This window comes from Thamnophis sirtalis, unplaced genomic scaffold (genome assembly GCF_051295495.1).
Source record: "Thamnophis sirtalis isolate CommonGarterSnake01/CBP01778 unplaced genomic scaffold, rThaSir2_p1.2 scaffold_2, whole genome shotgun sequence".
Taxonomy (NCBI): domain Eukaryota; kingdom Metazoa; phylum Chordata; class Lepidosauria; order Squamata; family Natricidae; genus Thamnophis; species Thamnophis sirtalis.
The window spans coordinates 32,324,250-32,351,332 of NW_028261382.1; the positions used below are offsets into that span (position 1 = coordinate 32,324,250).

The 27,083-nt window shown below is 47.3% G+C and overlaps 1 protein-coding gene across 2 annotated transcripts in view; it reads right to left on the reverse strand.

The window, feature by feature from the left end:
* Positions 1-807: 807 nt before the first annotated feature.
* The window catches only part of LOC148048567 (mediator of RNA polymerase II transcription subunit 27), a 105,049-nt gene continuing 78,773 nt past the window's right edge, over positions 808-27,083 (reverse strand). Inside the window, exons 5-8 of one of the 2 annotated variants that reach the window (XM_087704664.1) lie at positions 24,915-25,022; positions 15,734-15,775; positions 5,203-5,280; positions 808-1,238 (exon numbers count right to left, since the gene is read on the reverse strand). In XM_087704664.1, the coding sequence (XP_087560790.1) occupies positions 1,104-1,238; positions 5,203-5,280; positions 15,734-15,775; positions 24,915-25,022 (363 nt within the window). In that variant the 3' untranslated portion in view covers positions 808-1,103. The remainder of the gene's footprint in view (positions 1,239-5,202; positions 5,281-15,733; positions 15,776-24,914; positions 25,023-27,083) is intronic. The other variant, XM_087704665.1, reaches the window with a different exon arrangement.

Here is a 27,083-nt window from a genome sequence, read left to right on the forward strand (position 1 = left end):
GAGACCCTGTGTCCAGCCTTTCCTTGCACAGCCCCTCATTTGGGAAATATTTACATGGCAGCCTTCCAAGATAGATAAGGTCTGTGGTCATAAATACTCCTTTGAAAGACTGTTTGCCAAGCTTTGGCTGAAGGTGAATGAGAGGAATTCACATTCGTTTAATAAAAGGGGTTTTGTCGGAACCAGGAACCTGCCTCCTGCTTTTTGGGGAAGCCTAGCTCACAGCAATAACAATACTGGCAACAAATCACAAGTAAGCCCAACTCAAATCAAACCACAGTTTGCTTAACGGGCTGCGAGAATGAATCAAGAATTCCATGAGATGCCTCTTTCTGAACTTTGCGGGACAGTGAATGTGAGTGAGACGGGGGTTTTTTTTCAACGCGGTCTCTTGTTTTAATAAACAAAGAACGGTTAACCGGAAAAAAGGAAGGAGCTAACGATTTTAAGAGTTTAATTCATTTGCCTAGCTTTAGTTTGAAGGAAAAAAATAACAGAGAGAGAAACGAAAAGGTGCGGTTTACGGAGTCCTTCCCTTGGGGATCCTTCGGTCCCAGGACTGGATCCAGGAGAGATCTCGGGAAACTGGGCAACGGGTTTCCGAAAAGGATGAAGCAAGTAAATGACGAGATTCCTGTTGAACCGCCCTATTCTGAATCCACCATCGTGATATCAAGACGGAAAGTGGGGTGGAAAAAACACCCTATTTTGGAGACCTCAAATTGAAAAAAGTGAAAATGAATTGTAGAAAAGAGAAAGAAAGGTGGTTTTTTTTTTTTTTCTAAAAAAGAAGAAGAACCGAAGAGCGAAAGGATGAATTTTTATCCGTGCAAGCAGAGGTGACCAGTTCAGATCTTCTTGAAAGCTGTAAGAGACGGATGATACCTTCTTCTTCTTCTTGGTTGAACAAGGTCATTGTCCTGAACCGGTCGTGACGGTTTCACCAAAACGTGCATTCAACCCTGCTGGAAGTGCGCGGAGACCTTGATCTCAGTCCGGGAGGAATCAGACAGCTCTACGGAGAGGTGACTTCTGCTCTGGGCCTTCTGCAGATCCAATTTCTACTTCCTAGACAAGCTGTCCTTATCAACCTCTGGGTGGGATTACTGCCTGCAGGTGTCATGGAAGGCTTCTAGCGTCCGAAAATCCCGCCAGGTTGGAGGGAGGCCGTCCTGCAGGAATTTCCCACAACGTTGGCAAGGCGCTTGGAACAGCTTGATGTAACTTCTCAGCCAGGTCTGAAAAACAAAAAGGGAAGAAGACTTAGCTGTTGTGGCGCACAAGGGAGTTGGCAGCAGAGTCGGACAGTGAGGAGGTTGGGGAGGGAGATGGGCCAGTCCTGGAGTCTGGGGAAGGCTCGGATGAAGGCTCTGTATCGGAGGCAGAGAGGGGGCCAGGGCTGTATGACAGTTATCAGCTGCCTTCAGAGTCAGACATCAGTGAGGCAGAAGAACAGCTGGAGCCTGTTCCCAGTGTGCGTATGCGCAGAACTGCCAAACAGCAAGAACAATTAAGACAAAAGGGTCGACTTGGGAGTAAGGCTTGGAGGTGATGTTACCTAGTTGGGTAATGAAATGTCTGCAACAAAATACCTCAGCTCAGAGAGCACCACAAATCAATTGAATAACCACCCGCCAGCAGCCAGCAGAGCTGGTAGCGGATTCGGACAGTGAGGAAGCTGGGGAGGCAGATGGGCCAGTCTGGAGTCTGGGGGAGGCTCTGATGAGGGCTCTGTGTCGGAGGCAGAGAGGGGGCCAGGGCTGTCTGACAGTTATCAGCTGCCTTCAGAGTCAGGCATCAGTGAGGCAGAAGAACAGCTGGAGCCTGTTCCCAGTGTGCGCATGCACAGAGTTGCCAGACGAAGGGAGCAGCTAAAGAACAGGGGTCGACTTGGAATAAGGCCACAGGTGGACAATGAATGGCCTCTCCCATAGTGAATAAAAGAGGAGCGAAAGGGGAGTTGGAGTTTGCAGGAGACAATTAGTTTGCTTCATTGGTTTGTGACTCTCCAAGACTCCTTGCCTAGTTCTGCAGCTCTCGGCCTGGCAGCTCTCCAAGCCTGATAAGGTCTGTGACCGTAAATCCTCCCGCGAAAGACTTTGCTGGATGGGAATGGACTGAATTCACAGCGAATTAATAAAAGGGGTTTTTGTCGGAACCAGGAGTTTGCTTCATGCTCTCGGGAAGCCTCGTTCACAACACAACCCTGACATATCCTGCCATGAACATTGTCACTTGACAAAACCTTTCACTTGGTTGTGGGCTCAATTGTGGCCGTAACTCGAGGACTACCTGCAGTTAATATTGAAAATAGAAAAAAAAAAGAAAAAAGAAAAAAGAAAAAGGAAGGGGGAAGGTTATATTTCCAATCCTCCTGACAGCAGTCAATGAAATATTTTTACCCTCTCTCTAAGGTTACATCCCAATTTCCTTCCTCCATAAGCTAACCCTTTCTAATCTTCAAACTCATAAATCACCCCTCCATTCCCCCCCCCCTCTCTCTCAGCAACCGGAAATGGGGGTTTCCGGTCGCTGATTTCTTTTTATTCTAATTAAACAGATTCATTTTGCCATCTCTGCTCCTTCGGCGGTCTTCGCCAACCTCTCCACGGTGGACATATTGTGATCTTCGAAGCCGAAAGGTAACCGTTGCAATTTCCGCATTTCCATTCCTTTGCTCTCAAGTCAAATCCCTTTCCACTCGCCGTGTGAACGAGAAAACGAAACTTATACAGGGATCCTTGGCTTACGACGGCAACAGAGCCCCAGCCTTCCGACGCTGAGGGAAACAATTGTTCCCAGTTTGCGACGTTTCTCGCCAGAGCGGGTAAGTGAATCTCTGCAGTTTTTCACTTAGTAACACGGTTAAGCGAGTCTGGTGTCCCGGTTGATTTTGCTTGTCAGAAGGTCACAAAAGGCGACACCCCACCCGACCCTCGTCATAAGTACGAGTCAGTTAGTGCCTGAATTTTGACCTCGTGGCCATGGGGATGCTGCAACGGTGTGGAAAATGGGGTCCTAAGGACACTTTAGAGGGACACGGTGGCTCAGGGGCTAAGATGCTGAGTTTGCCAATCAGAAAGGTCAGCAGTTTGGCGGTTCAAATCCCCAGCGCCGCGTAACGGAGGGAGCTCCCGTGACTCGTCCCAGCTTCTGCCAACCTAGCAGTTCAAAAGCAGGTAAAAATGCAAGGAGAAAAATAGGAACCACCTTTGGTGGGAAGGGAACAGCGTTCCGTGTGCCTTCGGTGTTTAGTCATGCTGGCCACATGACCACGGAGATATCTTCGGATAGCGCTGGGTCTTTGGCTTTGAAACAGAGATGAGCACTGCCCTCTAGAGTCAGGAACAACTAGCATATATGTGCGAGGGGAACCTTTACCTTCAATCTACTGTTGTAAGTCAAGGGCCAGCTGTGGGTTAAGAAAGGGAAGAATGCTAAGGATGCTTTTGTACGGTTATCTAAGGTTAAGGCTTAAACGTGTTCTTCTTCTCCAGACTGAATTGCGGGCTCAGGGAGAAATGCAGCGAAAATAAATAAAAATAAAACAAGTTTCTGGCGCAATCAAGATTCGAACTAGCCACAACGGTCATGAATCTTGTCATCGGAGGCCCGGCTGAATTAGATCGATCGGAGAAAAATTGCTCTCCGAAGGCGAGGTGGGCTGCCTTTATGAAAATGAATTCTCTTCGCCTTGATTGGGGCTGCTCCCTCGTCTCAGGCAAGTCAATAACTTCCTCTCTCCTCCTCAGAGTATTCTCGGAGTAGAGGAAGCGAGCAGATTGGCCTTCAAGCAGGAACTGGCCGATGAGGGTTCATTCGTGCTTCAGCTGACCCGGCCTCACGTTCATCAAAGACCCCAGACATAACAGAACCTACAGCCATTTGTCTGGAATGAGTACAGGGCAGGAATGCTGAACCTTTTTCTTATGGCGTGCCAGAAATATGCAATTCAATGCTCCCCCCCCACCTGCACATGACCCCCTCCCCTCCAGGCTCCAGGGCGCACAAACCCTCCCAAGGCTTTCCTGAAGCTTGGGGAGGGTGAAAACGGCCTCCCTCGGCCTTCCAGAAGGCTGAAAATTAGCTGGACAGTGCGTGCAGGCGATTTGCCTGCCAGAAAATAGGGCTCTTTACGCAACCTGTGGCATGCGCGCCGGAGGTTCGCCATCATGGGTATAGGGTCTCCTGCTTCAACCGGGGGTTGGACTAGAAGGCCTCCAGGTCCCTTCCAGCTCTGTTATTTGGAGTGTCCCATTCAAGCAGACTAGAAGACCTCTAACCCCCTGCTTGGAGGAGGATTATGGGGTCCTTTATGGTCTCTGAGTTTGGTTGTTTTCTTGCAGACGTTTCATTACTCAACTAGGTAACATCATCTGTGCTAGAAGAGAGTGGGGTTTAGAGAGAAGAGGAGGGAAGGAGGAAGTCATGGAGGAGGAGGAGGAGGAGGAGGAGGACCGTGGGGTCCTTGGTGCTCTCTGAGCTTGGTGGTGTTCTTGCAGACATTTCATTACCCAACTAGGTAACATCATCAGTGCTAAAAGAGAATGGAGTTTAGAGAGAGGAGGAGGAGAAAGAGAAGTGGGAAGGAAATGGGGGAAGAGGAGGACTGTGAGGTCCTTGGGGCTCTGTGAGCTTGGTGGTTTTCTTGCAGACATTTCATTACCCAACTAGGTAACATCATCAGTGCTAGAAGAGAGTGGGGTTTAGAGAGAGGAGGAGGAGGAGGAGGAGGAGAGGAAGGAGGAGGAGGAGGAGGAGGAGGAGGAGGAGGAGGAGGAGGAGGAGGAGGAGGAGGACGACTGTGGGGTCCTTGGTGCTCTCTGAGCTTGGTGGTTTTCTTGCAGACGTTTCATTACAAACGGGTAACATCATCAGTGCTAGAAGTGAGTGGGGTTTAGAGAGAGGAGGAAGAACAGGAGGAAGACATGGAGGAAAGAGGAGGATTATGGAATCCTTGGTGCTGAATTTGGTTGTTTTCTTGCAGATGTTTCATGACCCAACTAGGTAACACCATCAGTGCTAGAAAAGAGTGGGGTGTGATGAGAGGAGGAAGAGGAGGGAAGGAGGAGGGACTGTGGGGTCCTTGATGTTCTTTGAGCTGGTGGCTTTTTGCAGACGTCTGATGACCCAACTAGATAACACCATCAGAGTCACTTTAAGGCGAGCAGCATATCCAAGGAAGAAAGGAATAAAACTTACCATAAAGGAGCGCACAACCACATCAGGCATCTGAGGGAGCTGGTAATGCAACAGGGCTGTGGTTGCATGATCCGTCACCTGCAGAGGAGACAAAGAAGAAGAAGAAGAAGAGCTATGAAACCCCAACCCAAATCTCCCTAGCGACAGCTGGATTTCAAGATCTACTACAGGACACTCACGGCTTACAACTACAAAGGGGAGCAGTTTCCTTTGCAAAGCAAGGCGGTTGTCAAATTTAGGAAGGAAGGAAGGAAGGAAGGAAGGAAGGAAGGAAGGAAGGAAGGAAGGAAGGAAGGAAGGAAGGAAGGAAGGAAGGAAGGAAGAAATGGGAATGATAATGGAGGAAGAAGGAAGGAAGTGGGAATGAGAAAGAAAGAAGGAATGGGAATGAGAAGGAAGGAAGGAAAGAATGAAGGAAGGAAATGGGAATGAGAAGGAAGAAAGGAAGAAGGAAAGAAGGAAATGAGAAGGAAGGAAGGAAGGAAGGAAGGAAGGAAGGAAGGAAGGAAGGAAGGAAGGAAGGAAATGGGAATGAGAAGGAAGGCAGGAGATGGGAATGAGAAGGAAAGAAGGCAGGAGATGGGAATGAGAAGGAAGGAAGAAGAAGGAAAGAAGGAAATGAGAATGAGAAGGAAGGAAGGAAAGAAGGAAGGAAGGAAAGAAGGAAATGGGAATGAGAAGGAAGGCAGGAGATGGGAATGAGAAGGAAAGAAGGCAGGAGATGGGAATGAGAAGGAAGGAAGAAGAAGGAAAGAAGGAAATGAGAATGAGAAGGAAGGAAAGAAGGAGGAAGGAAGGAAGAAGGAATGGGAATGAGAAGGAAGGAAGGAAATGGAATGAGAAGAAAAGAAAGAAGGAAGGAGATGGGAATGAGAAAGAAGGAAATGGAAATGAGAAGGAAGGAAGGAGATGGGAATGAGAAGGAAAGAAGGATGGATGGATGGAAGGAAGGAAGGAAGGCAGGCAGGGAATAAATGAACAGAGAGGCAGAAGAGAGGGAGTGGTGGAAGAATGGATTTAATGTATTTCACTTCTACCCTGCCTGCCTCTGAATTGACTGGACACTATTCAATAAAACTCAGCAGAATAAAAATGCGATACAATAATCAGATGGATGGACAGACAGGGAGGTAGACATCTAGCAGACAGAAGAGAGGAGAATATTTACAAACTTTTTAAAAGTATTTTTTAATCTTGTCCATTTTTTTAATGGACTAGAAGACCTTCAAGGCCCCTTCCATCTACGTTATTCTGTATCCATCACCAAGGGCACTGCTACTTCTACCACTGCTGCCGCTACAGTAGTAGTAGTAGTAGTAGTAGTAGTAGTAGTAGTAGTAGCAGCAGCAGCAGTAGTTGTAGTAGTAGTAGAAGAAGAAGGTGGAGGAGGAGGAGGAGGAGGAGGAGGAGGAGAGGAGGAGGAGGAGGAGGAGGAGGAGGAGAAAAACTTACACTACTACCACTAATTTGCTTGTGAGAGAAAGAGGCACTGCCGTTAACACGCTGAGCTCGTTTAATAGCCGGCTAATGAGATTTTGCTGCAAGGTAAGGGGGGGGGGGAACCCTTATAATCATATTTTCCCAAAACAGAACAAGGGGCATCCAGAGGCAGCTCCGAGCAGCAGAGAAAGACGCGGCGTTTTGAACCCCATCAAAGGAAGGAGAAGAAGAAGAAGAAAAGAAAGGAGGGAGAAATCGTTATCTGCCCCCCCCCCCCCCCGGGCACCCCAAGAACGCCGATTTCTTTTTAAGAAGCGTTTGTTTTGACCAAGGAGAGAGAGAGAGATTTAGTTTAGGGGGAAAAAATCCTCCGTTGAGTTATTTACAAGATCATTAGCGAATCTTGAGGGGGGGGGGAGCAGCTCGAGGTATTTAATTTGTCCATCAGAATTTGACAGAAGGGGAAGGGTCTCTTCTTCCCGGGAGTGTCCCTTCACCATTTCAACTTCTGACTTACAACTTTCAACCAAGCTTGGTTCAGTTGCCATGATTGACCTTGAGATACCTTTGTGCGCTCCTTGGTGTCCCTGAGCTGGGGGGGGGGGGTTGGAATTGAATTGAATTGAATTTATTGGTCTTGTATGCCGCCCACTCCCGAAGGACTCCGGGCGGCTTACAATAAACAAAGGAAGGGGATAAATAGACAAATAGACAAACAACAATTTAAAATACACAACATTCATAGTTCCCGTGGGGCTGACTATTTCAACAGCCCCCCAGCCTGCCGGAACAGCCAGGTCTTCGTGGCTTTGCGGAAGGCCAGGAGGGTAGTAAGGGTCCGGATCTCGACGGGGAGCTCGTTCCAGAGGGCTGGAGCTGCAACAGAGAAGGCCCTCCCCCGGGGAGTTTCCAGCCGATATTGGCTGGCAGATGGGATCCGGAGGAGGCCTAGTCTGTGCGATCTGATCGGTCTATGGGAGGTAATTGGCAGGAGGCAGTCTCTCAGGTACCCAGGTCCGATGCCATGTAGGGCTTTATAAGTAACGACCAGCACCTTGAAGCAAGTCCGGAGACTAATAGGTAGCCAGTGCAGCTCGCGGAGGATAGGTGTAACGTGGGTGTACCTGGGTGCACCCACGATCGCGCGCGCGACTGTGTTCTGGATTAGCTGAAGTCTTCAAACACTCTTCAAGGGCAGCCCCATGTAGAGCACGTTACAGTAATCCAGTTGAGGTCACAAGGGCGTGAGTGACTGTCTGAAGGGCCTCTCGATCCAGGTAGGGTCGCAATTGGTGCACCAGGCGAACCTGGGCAAAGGTGCTCCTGGTGATGTTTGGAGATGTTTCACGGCCCAACTAGGTAACATCATCAGTGCTAGATGAGAGTTTGGTTGAGGAGGAGGAAGAGGAGGAGGACTGTGGGCTCCGTGATGTCCCTGAGCTTGCTTCTTTTCTTGCAGAGGTTTCATGTCCCAATTACGTAACATTATCAGTGCTGGAAGAGAGTGGAGTTTGTGGTGGGGGTGGAGGAGGAGGAAATGGGTTGTAGAGTCCTTGGTGCTCTCTGAGCTTCTTTTTTTTTTTATTGCAAACATTTCATGACCCAACTAGGTAACATCATCAGTGCTGGAAGAGAGTGGAGCTTGAGGAGGAGGAGGAGGAGGAGGTGGTGGTGGTGGTGGAGGAGGAGGAGGAGGAGGAGGAGGAGGAGGAGGAGGAGGAGGAGGAGGAGGAGATGATGATGGGCTGTAGAGTCCTTGGTGCTCTCTGAGCTTAGTTGTTTTCTTGCAGGCAATTCATTCCCCAAAATAGATCACAACATGTGTTCTCTGCAGTCACACCCAGAAATAAAATGATAGTCCTTTGGGAATATTATTATTATTATTTGCAGACATTTAATTTTGACTTGGCCTTTCTTGTTGCGAGCGCCTTCTGCTTAATGATTATCTTTCCTGCCTCTTCCTTTCTCGAAAGCAAACATCCAAAAAAAGAAGGAAGCATTAAAACCCACCGAGAAAATGGGATCGTGGTTAAAAACATTCATCAAAACCAGAAAATTCTCCCAAGCTTGAAGGCCCGGCTGATGGATGGTGGAAATAAAATGATGTCAAAGGAGGTTGAACATCCTCGAATCTGTCTCTATCATCTGCAGAGCCTCCCTCGCGTTTTCTCTCCAATATTTGTGATCCACTTCTCAGACAGAGGCAGGATTCTACTCCTCCGACCAGGGTCTGCCAGGGTCATCTTGAGGGGGAGTGCCAAGGTGGTTTTATTTCGGATGGGCTGTGTAGAACGGCAGAGAAGCTGAGTTTGGATGAAGGGGAGACTTTGCTTGATCAAATGTAGAGAGAAGAATGGCAAACCAGTAGCAGAAGTGGATTGGGAGCCCATCATACCTTCTTTGAGAGACCTGCTGAGATCTCTTGCTGAAATCTTCAGCTTTGGGGCAAGTTAGCTGCTTGGAGCAAGTGTCCATCCTGTCCATTCAACTGATCATCTATCCATCCATCTACCCATTTGATCCATCCATCCCTCCATCCACTAACCATCCATCATCACTCCACCATCCATCCATTTATCTATCATCCATCACCACCCATCACTCATCCATCTACACATCCTCCATCCATCCATCCACCACTCACCATCCATCAATTTATCTATCCATCCATCCACCTACCCATCCACTCCATCCATCTACACATCCCTCCATCCATCCACCGTCATCCATCCATCCATCAATTTATCTATCCATCCATCCACATACCCATCGACTCATCCATCTACACATCCCTCCATCCATCTCCATCCCTCATCCACTAACCATCCATCCATCACTCCACCATCCATCAATTTATCTATCCATTCATCCACCTACCCATCCACTCATCCATCTACACATCCCTCCATCCATCTCTCCATCCATTCATCCACCACTCAACCATCCATCCATCAATTTATCTATCCATCCACTCACCATCTACACATCCTTCATCCATCCACCACTCATCCATCCATCCATCTATCTATCCATCCATCCACCTACCCATCCACTCACCATCTACACATCCATCCATCTCTCCATCCATCCATCCACCCACACTCAACCCATCCATCCATCAATTTATCTATCCATCCATCACATACCCATCGACTCAGCCATCTACACATCCCTCCATCCATCTCCATCCCTCCATCCACTAACCATCCATCCATCACTCCACCATCCATCAATTTATCTATCCATTCATCCACCTACCCATCCACTCATCCATCTACACATCCCTCCATCCATCTCTCCATCCATTCATCACCACTCAACCATCCATCCATCAATTATCTATCCATCCACTCATCCATCTACACATCCTTCCATCCATCCACCACTCAACCATCATCCATCAATTTATCTATCCATCCATCCACCTACCCATCCACTCAGCCCTCTACACCATCCCTCCCTCCATCTCCATCCCTCCATCCACTAACCATCCATCCATCACTCACCATCCATCCATTTATCTATCCATCCATCCACCTACCCATCCACTCATCCATCTACACATCCATCCATCTCTCCATCCATCCATCCACCCACCACTCAACCATCCATCCATCAATTTATCTATCCATCCATCCACCTACCCATCCACTCATCCATCTACACATCCCTCCATCCATCTCTCCATCCATCCATCCACCACTCAACCATCCATCCATCCATCCATCCATCCATCCATCCATTTATCTATCCATCCATCCACCTACCCATCCACTCATCCATCTACACATCCCTCCATCCATTCACTAACCATCCATACATCACTCAACCATCCATCCATCAATTTATCTATCCATCCATCCACTCATCCATCTACACATCTATCTCTCCATCCATCCATCCATTAACCATCCATCCATCACTCAACCATCCATCCATCTTTATCTATCCATCCCCCTACCCATCCACTCATCCATCTACACATCCCTCCATCCCTCTCCATCCATCTCTCCATCCATCCATTTATCTATCCATCCACACACCTACCCATCCACTCATCCATCTACACACCCTCCATCCCTCCACTAAACCAACCAACCAATCATCCATCCATCCACTTTGCCCCACCTTACAACCTTTCTGGCTACAGTCATTAAGCAAATCCCCGCCGTTCTTAAAATTAGGAACACGGCTGTTAAGCAAATCGTGCTCCCCCACTGACCGAGCTTGTCAGAAGGTTGCAAAAGAGGATCGCGTGGGATGCTGCGGCCGTCATAAGTATGAGCTGGTTGCCAAGCATCCCAATTTGAGTCACATGACCAGAGGGATGCTGCAACGGCCTTCCGTGTGGAAAACTGAAGTCCCTTTTCTTCCAGTGCCGTCGTAACTTCAAACCGTCACTAAACACGAATGGTTGTAATCTGAGGACTACCTGTATTTTCTTTTCCTCTGGTTATTGTTCCTGGGCTAGCCTGACTTTGCTGTAAAATGCCACAGGGGTATTTTAGCCACCAAACCAAACAACAACGACAAGGCATGGCAACAGGAGGATACGACACCCGATCAATATCTCAATATCGCCCCAAGTTTCCTCTTCCTTTTGCAAAAGGCGGCCTTTTGGAAGAGAGCGGTGGGTGGGAGAAAAGAGCTCGGGTGGGTGGGAGAAAAGAGCTCGAGCCCACCTCAAGGGTCCTTTCCTCTCCTTTGTTTCGAGTGGAAATCTTTTTGTTTTCTTGAGTTTATTCGCCGCGAAGGTTAGAGCTCACCCCTGTGCTTCTTTCTTCCTGCCGGGCTGAAAATGTCAGGGACGGGCAGAGAGGCCCCGACTTCCCTCGGCCCTTTTGTGATGCGTCCAGCTTGCGGTTGCGTGGCTCTTATTCTTTCCGATTCTTCCCTGCTGGTTCGCCCAGACGAACAAAAGAATCGGCACCCCAGCCGGGAGCTCCGGAAAACCTCTGGGGCCGGAACTCTGGTGGAAAAACCTGAACGTTTTAGTTATAATGGGCCTTCGGGGAGCTCGGCACCCCCTACCACAACCGTATCAAATTAAACAGAGGCCTGGAGTTTAATAACCCAAGAAAAGATCTCGACAGAGTTGGAAATAAGTGACGTGAAAGCAGAGCGGCGGATATTCCCAGTTGACGGAAATGGGTGTCAGGGTTCCAAATGGCATCCAAAAATACATCAGAGTCCAAGGCAAAGCGTTGCTCAATTTATTAAGAGAGCCCAGTTGGCACATCTGGGGAAACCCAGTTTTCCCCACCCAGTTGAAAGTTCAAGATCTTGACCCCACACCCAAAAGTGCATCCCATGGTCCAATCTCCCACAATCTGCCGTGCTGGCAGCTCCACCCATACGGTTCCAGTCAGGTGCAGAGACAAAGGATGACCTTGGCTTTCTAGAAAGAATGTTGTTATGGCTACATATCATCTAACTCCGTACAATCCTATTTTCCCACCATAGAAAATGCATAGCAAAACAATAGAAAGTGTGGCAGGCCAAAGACCCACAAGAAGGTCCAGATGTGGCTTTTGGGGCAAATGCAGGGGAAGTTTTCAGACTGGGAGGTGGGTTTGGGGGAGGCTGGGAAGATAAGGAGCACCTCCTCATCCTTTCCGTGTGTGTTATTGGCAACAATTGCTCACAATCGTCTCTTGCAATGTTTCCCCCTCCCTCACTTTGGGGTGGTGGGTTTTGTTGTGGTTGTATTTTTGGTGGTCACGTGGCCCAATACAGGTAGTCCTCGGGTTACGACCATAATCAAGCCCCGAATGTCCATTGCTAAGTGAGGCGGCTGTTGAGTGAGCTTTGTCCCATTTTGCTGCCTTTCCTGCTGCGGAGTGGTGGAGCAGATCGCTGCCGTCCTTAAGGGAATCACACGGTTGCGAAGTGACTTCGCTTCTCAGAAGGCCGCAAAATGGGGCCAACCTCACCCTGGGGACACCATCATAAGTTTGGATCTGTTGCCAAGCGTCTTGAATTTTGGTCACGTGACTGTGGGGATGCTGCAACGACGGTTGAAAGTGCGGAAAATCAGTTGCAGCTTAGGTTTTTTTTTTTAACGGCATTGCAACTTTGAATGGTGACTAAATGAATGGCCGTAAGTGGAGGACTCCCTATACTAAGATTGGGCTCTGCTTACGGGTTTATTTTTAAGATAAACCAAAGTCAACAAAACACAAACAAAGAATCAAAGGGCACAAAATAGAAGTTATCTTGGCAGCTGTCCAGGGTGCTGAATCAAAAGAGGAGCGAAAGGGGAGTGGAGTTTGCAGGAGACAATCAGTCCGCTTCATTGGTTCGTGACTCTCCGAGACTCCTGGCCAGGTTTTGCAGATATCGGCCTGGCAGCTCTCCAAGTCAGATAAGGTCTGTGACCGTAAATCCTCCCTCGAAAGACTTTGCTGGAGGTGAATGAGCAGAATTCACAGCAAATTAATAAAAGTTTTTTTTTTTTGCCGGGACAAGGAGTTTGCCTCATGCTCTTGGGAAGCCTCGGTCAGAACACAAGCATTAGTTCCCATCAATAGCAATAGCAGTAGACTTATATATCGCTTCATAGGGCTTTCAGCCCTCTCTAAGCGGTTTACAGAGAGTCAGCATATTGCCCCCAACAATCTGGGTCCTCATTTTACCCACCTCGGAAGGATGGAAGGCTGAGTCAACCCTGAGCCGGTGAGATTTGAACCGCTGACCTGCTGATCTAGCAGTAGCCTGCAGTGCTGCATTTAACCACTGCGCCACCTTGGCAACCCAGAAAGTGGGGTGTCTTTCTCCCCAATTTTGGTAGCATAATACAACAGTCCATTCGGGGGTTTCGCGGTGAAGAATCAAGGGAATTTGGGATCTTGAGAAGTGGCTTGCTCATCTTAATGCTCTTCCGTTTCTCCTTTTTGGAATCTTTTTACATAAATCAAGTGAAGTTTTAAGGGACCACTCAAAATATATATATATGGATATATGTATATGTATATGTATCATCTGTATCAGTCTGTATCATCCATCTATCTATCTATCTATCTATCTATCTATCTATCTATCTATCTATCTATCTATCTATCAATCATCTATCTATCTATCTATCTATCTATCTATCTATCTATCTATCTATCCCTATCTATAAGACATCATTAATCACATCCGGAGTGGCAGGATTCTGCAAAAAGTTCGGCACGTCCTCCTGATTTATTTGTCGCCAAGTTATTGTTGCAGGAGGAGGGAAAGTTAGCTTATCATCATTTTATTTTATTTTATTTCTCTCCGAGTTCAAAACACCCCCCCCCCGGTGAACGCAGCGACATGGATACCCAGAAAAACAATCCAAACCAAATAAACTAGTTATAAAAACTTAATAACATTGTCTGCCAAGGTACCCATCGATCTCTCATAATCAAGGCAGAGGGGTAACGTTTGGCAATATTTCTCATACACGATGCACACATGTCTGTGACAAGCCCCAAATAAACCAGAGGCTGATTATCCTGGGAAATGCGGGTAAAATAAATGCAATTTATCTTTGACAAATGTCTCTGAATACTAAAGCACAGTCTGTGGATTCTGTATTACTATCTAGACAAAAATTGCACCTGTTTAGCCGTTTAGCACGGGTTAGAAATTTCAGAGAGCCAGTTTGGTCCAGCATGGCACCAGGCTAGAAACTGGGCGATGGTGGGTTCTAGTCCCACCTTAGGGCACAAAAGCCAGCTGGGTGACTTTGGGCCGATCACCAGATGATGATGATTCTAGCCCTGCGTTAGACATGAAAGCCGACGGGATGACTGTGGGCCAATCACCGGGAGATGGGGAGTTCTAGACTCAACTTATACAAAAGCTGGCTGGGTGACTTTGGGCCAATCACTAGGAGATGGGGAGTTCTAGTCCCACCCTTAGGTATGAAAGCTGGCTGGGTGACGTTGGGCCAATCACCAGGGGATGGGGAGTTGTAGTCTCGCCTTAGCCATGAAAGCCAACTGGGTGACTTTGGGCCAATAAACCAGGAGGTGGGGAGTTCTAGTCCCACCTTAGATATGAAAGCTGGCTGGGAAACTTTGGGACAATCACTGGGAGATTGGGAGTTTTAGTCCAACTTTAGTTATGAAAGCTGGCTAGATGACTTTGGGCCAGGAATAGTGTTCACTAAACAAAGAAATGGATAAGATGAGGACTCAATAGTATGTGGGCTGACGAAAATCACTGAAAACTATTGACCTCAATTTATAGTTCCATAGAAGGCAATTTGTATGATCATTCACCATTCATTTAATACAGTTAGTCCTCAACGTACAGCCACAATCAAGCCCAGCATTTCTGTTCCTTAAGCAAAACCATTGTTCAGTGAGTTTTGCCCCATTGTACCACCTTCCTTGCCACAGCCGTTAAGCGAATCGCCGCAGCTTTTAAGCCAGTTACACAGTTGTTAAGTGAATCCAGCTTCCCCACTGACTCGTAAACGGTTGTAAAAGGGGATCCCACGAACACCGCAACCGTCATAAATATGAGCCAGTTGCCGAGTTTTATTTTGATCAGCGGTCATAAGTGTGAAAAAGCAACTCAACCAATGGTTGTAAGTCAAGGACTACCAAGCACTGGTTGAAAAAAGAGAGACTCAAGGAGGGGAAAAGTTTTTAACAGCCCAAACAAAAATGTGCTTCATTAGCCGTAACAGGTTTAAGGCATTTATTGATGAAGGATTATCACTGTGGCTTCTGTTCTTGACTACTTTGCATTATCAAATCTTCTCGAGGCCTGAATTTCGAGGAGGGAGGGAGGGGGAAAACAGAAAAGAAAACCCTGCCTCTAATCCTTTAATTCTCACCCTCCCTCCAGGGTAAAAAGACTAATTTAGTGTGCTATTCTGGGTTTTTAATGCTAGTTAAGGACTGGGCAGCTTCATACTTCCCCCAAAGGTTTTCCTTTTCATCCGAGAGAAACTTGGCCAAGGTCAAACTTTTTGCATTTCGGGTTCAGCTCTCCAACATTAAGAATCCTGGGGGGGTTTCAGTTCAAACAGGATCACCTCCTTAGGTTAGCAAAAATCCAGTCTCCTTTCTGTAAACAAGGAGAGCCTCTTTAGAAGCCAAAGATGCCTTACCTTCTGGAAGACTTGATAGCTGGACTTCGACCATATATCAAGCTAGGGAAGAAAGAAAGAAAAGAAAAGAAAAAAGAATCTGTATTAGCATACTTCTGACAACTCCAGATCCAGTCTGCTTTGATTAGGCTTTTTTGCGCATCAAATTATTCTTTTTTAAAAAAATATATATTTTTATTATTTTTACATTTAAAACAATGCAGTACTGCGAAGTCGGAGTGACTATACATTCACATTATATACAGCTAGTCACAAGTATTGACAATTAGCCTACTTAATACATTATCAATCCTTCTGTCCAATCGCAGTATACAGTTTGTTCCAGTCTTGTCTTATACCAGTCATAAAATCTATTCCAGACTTCAAAATATTCTGATTCCCCTTTATTTTTAAGTTCAAGAGTGAGCCAATCTGCTTCTGCACAGGCCAACACTTTTCTGATTATATCTAGCTCTGGTGGTATGTTTTCTTTTTTCCAATATTGTGCATAAGTTATGCGCGCCGCAGTTAGTACATGAATAATTAAATAAAGTGTATCTTTCTTATACCCCTCCGGTATTATTCTTGACGTGCTCAATAGAGTACAAAGGTAAACCCCACTTTGCAGGAAAGTTTGGGCTGAGGAAGACTCGAGAGTTGGTGGGTTTAAGCGGGCTTTAGATGTTCAGGATAGCAATAGCAATAGTTACTTATATACCGCTTCATAGGGCTTTCAGCCCTCTCTAAGCGGTTTACAGAGTCAGCATATTGCCCCCAACAACAATCCGGGTCCTCATTTTACCCACCTCGGAAGGATGGAAGGCTGAGTCAACCCTGAGCCGGTGAGATTTGAACAGCCGAACTGCTGAACTGCAGTCAGCTGAAGTAGCCTGCAGTGCTGCATTTAACCACTGCGCCACCTCGGCTCCTCTGGGTTGCAGGAGTGCATGGTGGGCAGTGGTGAAATTCAATTTTTTTTACTACTGGTTCTATGGGCGTGGCAGGGGAAGGATACTGCAAAATCTCCATTCCCACCCTATTCTATGGCCAGCCAGTGGTGGCATTTGCCGGTTCTCCAAACTACTCAAAATTTCTGCTACCGGTTCTCCGGTATGGGAATCTCCTTCCTTGGTCCTGTGAAAGTGAGTTGTGTAGAACATGGAGAGTGGAAAACTACCGTTTCCATTAAAGAGACACAATCCATATTTTCGACTTGACTTGACAAGACTAGACTAGAATTCCTTATTGGCCAAGTGTGATTGGACACACGAGGATTTGGTTTTTGGTGCAGATGCTCTCAGTGTGCATATAAGAAAAGATACATTCGTCAAGAATCACAAGGTACAGCACTTAATGATAGTCATAGAGTACAAATAAGCAATCAGGAAACAATCAATGTTAGCATTAATTGTAAGGATACAAGCAACAAAGTTACAGTCCTGTTGTCATAAGTGGGAGGAACGATGAGAAGATTAATAGTAGTGCAGCCTTAGTGAATAGTTTGACAGGTTTTTTTTTTTTTAAAAAAAATTTTTTTTTAATTGTTTGTTACATATTTTAACTTCTTTTTCCATTTCCAATTTCAGCCAGATTATATTTTCTTTCCATATTTTCAAATTTAAGTTTAATTAATACATAAACAATAGCATTATTGACCCCTCCAGGTTAATCAAGTTTAGCATTCCATTCCCATCTATTATTCTATTTTACTATAGATAACGTATATCCTCAAATTTAATTTTATATAATAAGCATTTCACTTAGTTAATAGTTCGGCAGGGTTGAGGGAATTGTTTAGCAGAGTGAGGGCGTTCAGAAAAATAGGAAGGAAGAGAAGAAGAATAGTAATGCAGACTTAGTGAATAAGTTTGACAGTGTTGAGGGGATTATTTGTTTAGCAGAGTGATGGCATTCGGGAGAAAACTGTCCTTGTGTCTAGTTGTTCTGGTGTGCAGTGCCCTATAGCATCATTTTGAGGGTAGGAGTTGAAACAATTGATGTCCAGGATGCGAGGGGTCAGTAGATATTTTCACAGCCCTCTTTTTGACTCCTGCATTATACAGATCCTCAATGGAAGGCAGGTTGGTAGCCATTGTTTTTTTCTGCAGTTCTAATTATCCGTTGAAGTCCGTGTCTGTCTTGTTGGGTTGCAGAGCCAAACCAGACAGTTATGGAGCTGGAGATGACAGACTAAATAATTCCTCTGTGGAACAGAATCAACAGCTCCTTGGGCAGTTTGAGCTCTTTGAGTTGGCGCAGAAAGAACATTCGTTGTTGTGCTTTTCGGATGATGTTTTTGACGCGAGGTGTCCATTTTAGGTCTTGAGATATGGTAGAAAGACTTAAAAGACAGACCCTTCCCCATTAAAACCCAAGGAGGGGCTGGGGGTGTGTTCCAAACGAACATCGTAAATTTTAGGTAGAACCCACCCAACATTCCTGGGGAAAAAGCCAATTTCCTGACCGTTAGAACAATTCACCAGTGAAACTGCTTGCCTCCAGAAGTTGCGGATGCTGGAGGGTTTTTCAAGAAGAGATGGGACAACTCGTCGGTTTGAAATGGTCTGGGATCTCCTGCTTGAGGGCCAGAAGACCTCCAAGGTGCTTTCCAACACTTGTGGATTCTCTTCCCTTCTTTGTAGCGGGAGCTAAAGCACCAACTCTCCCTGGTCTTCAGAACTTCAGAAGTTTCTCCTGGAGGGCCCTATTCCTTGGTCCAGGATGAAGTCACTCAGGCAGAGCTCTTTGCAAGATTGCCTCAAGTCAGTTGGAACAACAGATTTTGCTGAGATCCATATGAATATTTAGCAGCCCCAGAACGGTGCTTTATAACAAGGGCATCCTTCAATGCTTTGATGCATCGTTGTGTCCACAACATAAGTAATTCAGTGGCAAGTGACACAGAAAACATTTAGCTGAATTAAGGCAGAATTCTGCCCTGCGGGGAGCAAATAAAATCCCCCCCCCCCCCACCATTCCCTCTGCTAAATATTACATTTCGATCCGGAGAAAAGCAGGTGAGGATGCACGTTACGATTTACGAGTTTAAGAAAACCGGGGAACAAAGTTATCCATTCTGTAAGTTGGATATCTTCAGATTATCATGTCAAGAACCAGAAACCTTTACCTTGATATATGAGATTATGAAGAGGGAGACCCTGGACGATTAAATTAGACACAGCTAAGTAATTATGTTCCGGGTTTTACCGCCTATTTTTAGCTTCGAGGAGAGGTCTGCTCTTTGTTCAAGAAAAGTTGGGAGTAAATCAAGAGTAGCCTTTTGTTCGTTCCCTCCCCAAAATAGTGGATGGTATGATTAAAACGCTACTACGGATTGATGCACGAGGGAAAGGAGCCGTAATAATTTGGAGTCATGCTGAGCATTTGTCCCAAATAACACTATTTGCATATCAAAGGATATGAAACACGGCACGGAATACAGAGGGTGTATTTGCTGTTTTATAAGACGGGAAGGCAAATCTTACCTATTTGTAATATTTATTCTGACCGATTTATTTTTTTACCTGAAGTCACTTGAGACAAACTGCTATAAAATGCAACCACAATTGAGCCGAACAATTCTGTTGCAAGCAGGACTAAGTTGTTAAGTGGATTTGTCCGAAAACGTTTCCGTGGTTATGTGGCTCAGCGCTGAAGGCGCACAGAACGCTGTTCCCTTCCCACCAAAGGTGGTTCCTATTTTTCTACTTGAATTTTTTACCTGCTCTCGAACTGCTAGGTTGGCAGAAGCTGGGAGAAGTCACGGGAGCTCACTCCGTTACGCGGCGCTAGGGATTCGAACTGCTGAACTGCCGACCTTTCTGATCGGCAAGCTCCACGTCTTAGCCGCAGAGCCTGCGTTGTTAAGTTCGTACGTTTTAAACATTAACAATGAAGTACCTATTTAAGCTTACAGTTTCATCTACAGAGCACATTCTGTCAAAATAAACGAATAAATCCAATGTTCCTATCACTTATGCAACCCTCTCCCTCCCAGGAAAGGCGCCTGGCCTAATTCTTTTCAAATCCCAAATATCTGTGAACAGCTCGCTGTTTTCCACTCCTGTCCAGAAGTATGGCTCAATTAATATTTTAGTTATTGCTATTATTTATTCATCAAACCCTCCCGAACGTGCCTGGCACTTGACAGGTGTACCAGAACAGAGGTCACGGACCAGGAGCCCCAACGAACGACAGAGGGGAGAGGGGACGGACAGATGGGAGCGGGGGCAGAGAGAAAACTAGTCATGCGGATGAAGGGGGGAGGGGACTTCCCCACGGCCTTGTCAAGCCAGTGAGCTCGGCCAGCTCAGGAAACGGGACTCCAGAAGGAGAGTAGAATTCTACTTCATCGAGAGAGAAAGAGTGAGAGGCTCTTCCCAGTCTACCGGTGTTTTTATATTCCCTCCGTCTTGTAAGAACATCGGGTCGTAAGGCTGGAAGGGACCTTGGAGGTCTTCTAGTCCAACCCGCCCAAGGAATGATGGTTCTCAGACAACTCATTGTCCAGTTCTTTTCTTGAAAAGCTCTAGAGAGATGATAGATAGATAGAAGATAGATAGATAGATAGATAGATAGATAGATAGATAGATAGATAGATAGATAGATAGATAGATAGATAGATATAGATAGACAGACAGACAGACATGGCTGGCTGGCTGGCTGGGGCAGGAGACCTTATACTATCCCAGTCAAATGTTTGCATTTATGACAGCATTTATCGCAGTGTCCTCTGTGTGTGTGTTGTTTTTGTGTGTGTTGTTTGTGTGTGTGTGTGTGTGTGTGTGTGCAACCTGATCCTACTTTTGCGACCTTCCGACAGCGGGGAAGCCAGATTCCCTTAACGACTGGGTTACTAACCTATCAACTGCCGCGATTTCCTTAACCACAGGGGCAAGAAAAATCGCAAGATGGTTGCAAAATTCACTGAACCCGTCTTTCGCTTAGCCACATACATTTTGGGGCTCAATCGTGATCGTAAGGTGAGGACTTGCCCGTAGAAATGTCTGGATTCCTGTTTTTCTCACACACAGCTGGCTGTCCGAAGGTCTGATGATCTTCTGGGCAAAGATGTAGTTAGCCCACCCAACTCTGCTCCAGCTCCACCGGCCAACCCTTGTGTTCTGACTCCTGGGCAAAAAAAACCCCGAATGGACTGTTGTATTATGCTACCAAAATTGGGGAGAAAGACACCCCACTTTCTGGGTTGCTATTGATGGGAACTAATGCTTGCGTTCTGACTGAGGCTTCCCGAGAGCCTGAAGCAAACTCCTTGTCCCAGCAAAAAATACCCCTTTTATTCATTGACTGTGAATTCTGCTCATTCACATCCAGAAAAGTCTTTCGAGGGAGGATTTACGGTCACAGACCTTATCTGGCTTGGAGAGCTGCCAGGCCGATCTCTGCAGAATTTGGCAAGGAGTCTCAGAGAGTCATGAACCAATGAAGCGAACTGATTGCCTCCTGCAAACTCCATTCCCCTTTCGCTCCTCTTTTATTTCCTTTGGGAGGGGCCATTCACCGCCCACCTGTGGCCTTACTCCCAAGTTGGACCCTGTTCTTTAGCTGTTCCCTTCCTCTGGCAGCTCTGCACATGCGCACACTGGGAACAGGCTCCAAGTTCTTCTGCCTCACTGATGTCTGACTCTGAAGGCAACTGATAACTGTCAGACGGCCCTGGCTCCCTCTCTGCCTCCGACACTGAGCCCTCATCAGAGCCTTCCCCAGACTCCAGGACTTGCCCATCTTCCTCCCCAGCATCCTCATTGCCTGAATCTGCTGCCAGCTCTTACTGGATGTTACCATGGATAAATCTCTTAGTTTCTTCAATTTCAAAATGAATTGAACTGTGCCGAGAACAAGGAGCCACCGTTAAAATGGGTGCTCAACCATCCCTCAACATGCCGACGGACAAGGACTCGCATCATTCAATCCGGACAGCTTTTAAGGCTCCCCAAGGTTTAATTAGAGAAAACGAAAGAAATAGAAAAGAAGAAGGCAAAGCATATGCAGGGCTTGTAAAGGCTCCATCCTTACACACACACACACACAAACACACAGGTCGAAATGAAGTGGGCGAGCTACACGAAGCAGGGTTGCAGGTCTATTATTCTTCAACTTTTCACTTTCAATCAAGACACACATTTGTTAACTTGGGGTGGGGGAGAAAGCTGCTGAAAAGCACAATTTTCAAGGCGTCTTCCCGCATGTGAATTAAATTGGGGCTCCCTCTCTCACCCTTTCTTTCCCTCTCGCTCTTTTTCCCTTTTCCTCTTTCCCTCCCTCTCTCCCTCTTTCTTTTTTCTTCCCCTCTTCCTCTCTCTCTTTTCCTCTTTCTTTCTCTCTTCTTATCTCCCTTTTTTCTCTCTCTTCCCCTCTTCTTATCTCTCTTTTCCAATCTCCCTCTTCCTCTCTCCCTCTTTCTCACTCTCTCTCTTCCCCCTCTCTCCCTTTCTTTTTCTCTCTCCCTCCCTCTCCCTCTCCCTATTTCTCTCTCTTTTCCTCTTTCTTCCCCCCTCTCTTTCTGCTCTCACCCTCTCCCTCTTTCTTTCTCTTTTTCTCTCTTCCCCCTTTTCTTTTCTCTATCTTTTTCTCTCTTCTTCTCTTTCTTCCCCCTCTCCCTTACTCTTTCTCTCTCTCTCACCCTCTCCCTTTCTTTCATTTTTTCTCTCTTCTCCCTTTCTCTTCTCTCTCCCCCCTCTCTCTTCCTCTTTCTTCCTCCCTCTCCCTTACTCTTTCTATCTCTCTTTCTCTCTTTCACCCTCTTTCTTTTTCTCTCCCCCTTTCTCTTCTCTCTCTTCCTCTCTTTCTTCCTCTCTCTCCCTTACTCTTTCTATCTCTCTCTTCCTCTCGCTCACCCTTTCTCTCTCTCTCTCGCCTTTCTCTTCTCTCTCCCTCCCTCTCTCTCTCTTCCTCTCTTTCTCCCCCCCCACTTACTCTTTCTATATCTCTCCCTCTCTCTCCCTCTTTCTTTCTCCATCTCTCTTCCTCTCTCCACACCCTGCTCTCCCTGACACCCTTCCCTCGCGCAAGCAACCAGGGGCCGCTCTCTGAAGGTCGCCCGAACGATTTCAAAGGCGATCACCAATCAAAATGTTCCCTGCATCTCATATCAAACAGAGCCGGTGCCAACACTTATTAGAGGAATCCGATTCGGCAGCCCCCCCTTCCTTCCCCGCCCCCCCTTCCCTTCACCCAAACACAACATACAGCCCGGCTTTGAAGTGGGAAAGAATACGGGGATCAGAAATTACTTGGGAGACAGCTCTGCCTACCTTTGAAGCTCTCGCTTTGATACAGCGAGGCCTTCTCCCCGCTCCTCGATGCTGCGAGGCACAAAAGCTTCCCCTGCTTATTGATATGCGGTAATTAATGAAGGCAGACCATTAACATAAGCCCAGGTGGGCTAACCATCCGCCAGTCCTACCTGGCGCAAACCGGGATGTGTGTCAGGGGGGAGCAGGCATTTACCAGGCTTGGCAATTCCTACTTTCCACCCAGAGACGGGCCGCAAACAAATTTAATAAATAAAGGAATCAAATGAAATCTTGAGCTTGCTCGCCAAGTTACGGGGAGTCTCCGGAGAGAAGGGGGTTTAGAAGCCAGGGGAGTGTGGAAGGGGTGGGGAGAAAGCCACAGTGAGTGGGTGGAAGGGTGGGTGGTCGGGATAGGAACCAACTGGAGGTGTCTCAAGGTTGGGATGCTCCTAAAAAGGGAAATAAAGGAAGCCCTTTGGGGAAAAAGTTTGGAAACGACAGAAGAGGATAGTTGTAAGGCGGGCTGGTCATTGTAGGCTTCTGTTATGCTCTCTCAGCTTCAGAGGGCTGTTCTGAGCCATCGCGCTTCATGGCCCAACGAGGTAGCATCACCAGTGGCAGAAGGGAGAAGAGTTTGTGGGGGGGGGGAAAGGGAGGAGGAGGAGGAGGAAGAGAAGGGGAGGAGGAAGAGGAGGAGGAGGAAGAGGAGAATGACTGTGGGGTCCTTGGTGCTGTCTGAACTTGGTGGTTTTCTTGCAGACGTTTCATAACCCAAGTAGGGGACATCATCAGAGCTAGAAGAGAGTGGGGTTTAGAGAGACGAGGAGGAGGAAGACGAGGAGGAGGAGGAGGAGGAGGAGGAGGAGGAGGAGGAGGAGGAGGAGGAGGAGGAGGAGGAGAAAAAGGACTGTGGGCTCCTTGGTGCTCTCTGAGCTTGGTGGTTTTCTTGCAGACGTTTGATAACCCAACTAGGGGACATCATCAGAGCTAGAAGAGAATGAGGTTTAGAGAGAGGAGGAGGAGGAGGAGGAGGAGGAGGAGGACGAGGAGGAGGAGGACGAGGAGGAGGAGGTGGTGGAGGAGGAGGAGGAGGAGAAAAAGGACTATGGGCTCCTTGGTGCTGTCTGAGCTTGGTGGTTTTCTTGCAGACGTTTCATAACCCAACTAGGGAACATCATCAGTGCTAGAAGGGAGGAAGTGGAGGAGAAGGGAGGAGGGGGAGAACTGTAGGGTCCTTGGTGTTCTCTGAGCTTGGTGGTTTTCTTGCAGACATTTCATTACCCAATTAGGTAACATCATCAGTGCTAGAAGAGAGTCAGGTTTAGAGAAACGAGGAGGAGCAGGAGGAAGTCATGGAGGAGGAGGAGGAGGAGGAGAAAAGGAGGAAGACTATGGGATCCTTGGTGCTGTCTGAGATTGGTGGTTTTCTTGCAGACGTTTCATAACCCAACTAGGGGACATCATCAGAGCTAGAAGAGAGTGGGGTTTAGAGGGAGGAGGAGGAGGAGGAGGAGGAGGGGGAGGAGAAGCGCTTGTTTTTTTTTTTCTTGCAGACGTTTCATGACCCAACTAAGTAACATCATCAGTGCTATAAGGAAGTGGGATTTGTGGAGAGGAGGAGGAGGAGAACAGTGTTTCATTACCAAACCAGGTAACATCAACAGTGTGCTGATTCTGCTGCCTAGTTTGGTAATGAAACGTCTGCAAAACGACCAAACTCAGAGTGCACCAAGGACCCCACAGTTGCCTTCCCTCTTTCTGTCCTCCCTTATGCAAGTCCCACTCGCTAGTAGCACTGATGATGTTACCTAGCTGGGTCATGAAACGTTTGCAAGAAAACAACCAAGCTCATTCCTACTGTATATAAACAGGAAGCGAGTCCCACTCACCAGAACTCATAAGTCCCTTTTTTTCGTTTCCATTTGAGATGCAAAAGTGATGCTTACCTTGCCATCTTCCGTGTAGACATTTTCATGGAAACCTTTGACGATTGTCCGGTCGATGAAGAGGCTTCTCATCACGACGATCACTTTTAATACCTTTCCCAAAGTTACCTTTGGGAGGGGGAAAAAAACAACAACAGAAAAAGGGAATTGAATGCAGAGAACGAAGCAGATTATCCAATAGAGGGAGTCCTCAATTTACGACTGTGGTTAGGACCGGAATTTCCCCTTACCGGCGCAAGGCCGTTGTTAAGCGGACCATTGCGATGTTTAAGTGAACCCCACAGTCAAGAAGCGAATCCAAATTCTCCCATCGACTTCGTTTCCCAGAAAGCTGACTGTGGAAAAGCCGCAAAAGGTTGTTAAGTGAGTCAGGCTCCCCCCCCCAATTGGCTTTGCAGGTCGCAAAAGGGGGAAATCACCTGATACCCCCAGGGATGCTATAACTGTTCTACGCCTGCGGTGGTTGCCAAGTGCCCGGATTTCAATCCCGTGACTATGAAGATGTTGCGACGGTCATAAGTGTGAGAACTGACTGCAACTCACTCCCCCCCAAGTAATGTTGTAACTTCAAATGGTCGCTAAACGAATGGTTGCAAGTCAAGGACCATCTGAAAGCTTAAAGCAGAGATGTCGAACAAAAGGCCCGTGGCCCGGGTCCGGCCCGTGATGTGGTTGGATCCGGCCCGCGGGCCATCCTGGAATATGTAAGGGCCCGGCCCATATATTTTCGGCCTGGTCTACCCACCGTGAAGAGGAAAAACGAGGCCAGAAGTTTGGGGAGTGGCGTCAAGTTGGCCACACCGATCAGGTCGGCCACGCCCAAGCGACCCCCCCACCCCGAAGTCAACCACAGCCCTGATTCGGTCCTCAATGAAATTGAGTTTGACACCCCTGGTTGAAAGGGTCTCACCTCTGCCTAGGTATGAACAGAAGCCGGGGTCGCAGTTTTAACTATTTTATTTTATTATGATCATTTTTCAATTCAATCCAGAGAAAAACTGTAAAATTCTCCGCGTGAGTTAGCTCCGGCATCTTAGAAAGGGATTCTTCCTCTGAGCATCGTGTCGCCAAATGACTAAGGGGGGGGGGGGATTTTAGCTGCTTACAGGAATCCTAAGGTGGCTCGGTGGCTAAGACACTGAGCTTGTCAATCAGAAAGGTCGGCAGTTCGGCGGTTCAAATCCCTAGCGCCGCGTAACGGAGTAAGCTTGTCCCAGCTTCAGTAGTTCAAAAGCAGGTTAAAAAATGCAAGTAGAAAAATAGGAACCACCTTTGGTGGGAAGGAAACAGCGTTCTGTGCGCCTTTGGGTGTTGACTCATGCCAGCCGCATGACCACAGAGACGTCTTCGGACAGCGCTGGCTCTTTGGCTTTGAAATGAAGATGAATGAGCACCGCCCCCTAGAGTTGGGAACGACTAGCACATATGTGCAAGGGGAACCTTGACCTTTACTTTAACTTAACAACTGCAGTGATTCGCTTGGCCCACTATGGTGAGAAAGGTTGAAAGAATAAGGGGCCAAATTCAGGGGGGGCTGCTGGGTGTTCACATGGGTTCGGACAATTCTCTAGCTAGGATTCTGCCCAGTTTGCGGATCCCAAAATGCCATCCCTGGCTGGCCACGCCCTCCCCACCCTGCCCCTCCCAGGAGTTTCCACGCGGCCCATTCATCATGCTGGCTCTTCGGCTTTGAAATGGAAATGAGCACCGCCCCCTAGAGTCCAGAACGACTAGCTGAGATGTGTGCGGGGTCGTTTGGGGCTCCGTTACGGTCATTAAGGGCTGCCTGCGTAACGGAGACCCCCTCACCACTAGCAAGGCATATAAGGGGTGTGTGGGTGTCAGATCCACTCGAGAAACATGTAGCTTCGTCCTCGCTTTGAAGAGGGTCCTCCTTGATTACAAAAATGGGATGGCTTTCTGGATTCTGGATTTAAAAGCTGGTGGGAACTTCCGCCCCGTACGTGAAGACCTGCCAAAACAATTCGGCACGGCGGGGGCTCGCTTCAGCTCGTCAACACTTGCTTAAATCCCTCACAACAGGTGTGGCCACACGAAAAGCTTCCAACTTCGCAGCAAGGTTGTGTCGACCCTGGAAAAACCAGCAGCTGTTGTGGCGACGGAGGAAGCCAAGGAAAATTGGGAGGCAGTTGAACGAGATGATCGTTA